Genomic DNA, 1,541 nt, shown 5'->3' on the forward strand with positions numbered 1-1,541 from the left:
TTTGGACTTCCTCTCTGAGTATCATTGGCTCTTGTTCATATGGTATCTCTTGAAATGGTTGAACATTAACCATTTCCTTTTGGTACAATGACTCTGTGAGCATGTTCTGGACCTGGTGAAATACATAAGTCCATTGTTGTGATTTATTTTATAACTACATGTCTTAAGCTTTGCTCTACCAAATTTTCATGGTGATAAACATGCTATATGTGAACAATCATGGTGGAAAGGAACATTGTCAGCATGGTACCAAGGAATCCCTGGCACAAAATCTCTCAGGCCTGATATGATTAACTGAATAAACAATGTAAAACATACTCAGTATGGAGCCTGACACATAGAAAAGAGTCAGTATCAACATCATGAATGTTAATATTATCATCATTGAAAAGATTCTCACGTAAACAGTCTCTGCAAAATAAAAATCATGAAGGTGAGAAGATGCAGTTCTTCATATCAACTTAAATATGATGATTTCAGAATATGACCCCACCATGTCACTGTGTGTTGCTTTAAGAAAAGAACTGGACTGCCTACCAAAGGTCAGCAGTTCAAACCCACCAGCCCATCAGCTGCTGCTTGGAAACCCTAAACAGGGTAACTATAAATCAGATGGCACTTAACTACAACATCATCACTGTAGTAATGCCTGTTGCTGTTGCTAAGTGCCATTGAGTCAGCATGCGACTCATAGCGACCCTGTATAGGTTTTCCAAGGAGCAGCTGGTGAGTTGGAACTGCCAGCCTTAACGACCCAAACCAACGTTGCAGTTTACTGCATTAACCGACAATGCCACACCAGAAGTCCATAGTAATGTCTAGACATGTGATAGCATTCATCAGCTGTTACTAAGTGATGCTGAGTCCGTTCTGACTCATAGTGACCCTGTATAGGGCTTCCAAGGAGCAGCGGGTGGGTTTGGACCACAGACCTTGTGGTTAGCAATCCAGTGCTGATCCTACAGCACCACACCAGGACGCTGGTAAATGTTTACCTCTTCAGTCACTCTCTTTTAACCACGGATTTGCCTTTAGGCGGAATTTCCAAGAATCAAGCCAATTTTATCACTAAGCCGAAATATTTTTAAAGGTGAATAGTACAGTTTAGCATCCTAAATAATCTACTTATGTATCAGACCATTTTGTATTAACTGTGACTCTGTTCTATTTTTTGTGGAATAATCAAAAGTATCTGTCCATAAGGCAGTGCATTCAAATTAATAATGATACACTCTCTTCCTTTCTTGAAGAAAGAAAACGTATAAAATCATTTTTACCTAAGCTATCCTGTGGAGTTAAAGAGAGCACGCATACTCGAAGGAAACGAATCGTGGGAGGATTGGCAGCACAATTGGTAAACTGGGAAGAAAAGTCACAGAAGTTTACTTTCCAGGAAGAGCCCAAGTGGAAGGAAAAGTATGGGGGTGGGGGCCGGTAAGGTAATTACAAGATTCTAAGATCTCAGAATGGAAACATCTTAGCAGTACCTCTTTGTAATGCTGTCTGGTAGAATGGTAGTGACCACACTTTTTTTTTTTTTT

General features: G+C 40.0%; 1 protein-coding gene across 1 annotated transcript in view; it reads left to right on the forward strand.

Moving 5' to 3' along the window:
• Window positions 1-1,541, forward strand: part of CFI (complement factor I) — a 68,726-nt gene that overhangs the window by 42,974 nt on the left and 24,211 nt on the right. The window contains exon 10 of the mRNA XM_006869340.1: window positions 1,251-1,354. Coding sequence (XP_006869402.1) covers window positions 1,251-1,354 — 104 coding nt within the window. The remainder of the gene's footprint in view (window positions 1-1,250; window positions 1,355-1,541) is intronic.

Source organism: Chrysochloris asiatica, unplaced genomic scaffold (genome assembly GCF_000296735.1).
Source record: "Chrysochloris asiatica unplaced genomic scaffold, ChrAsi1.0 scaffold00129, whole genome shotgun sequence".
Lineage (NCBI taxonomy): Eukaryota > Metazoa > Chordata > Mammalia > Afrosoricida > Chrysochloridae > Chrysochloris > Chrysochloris asiatica.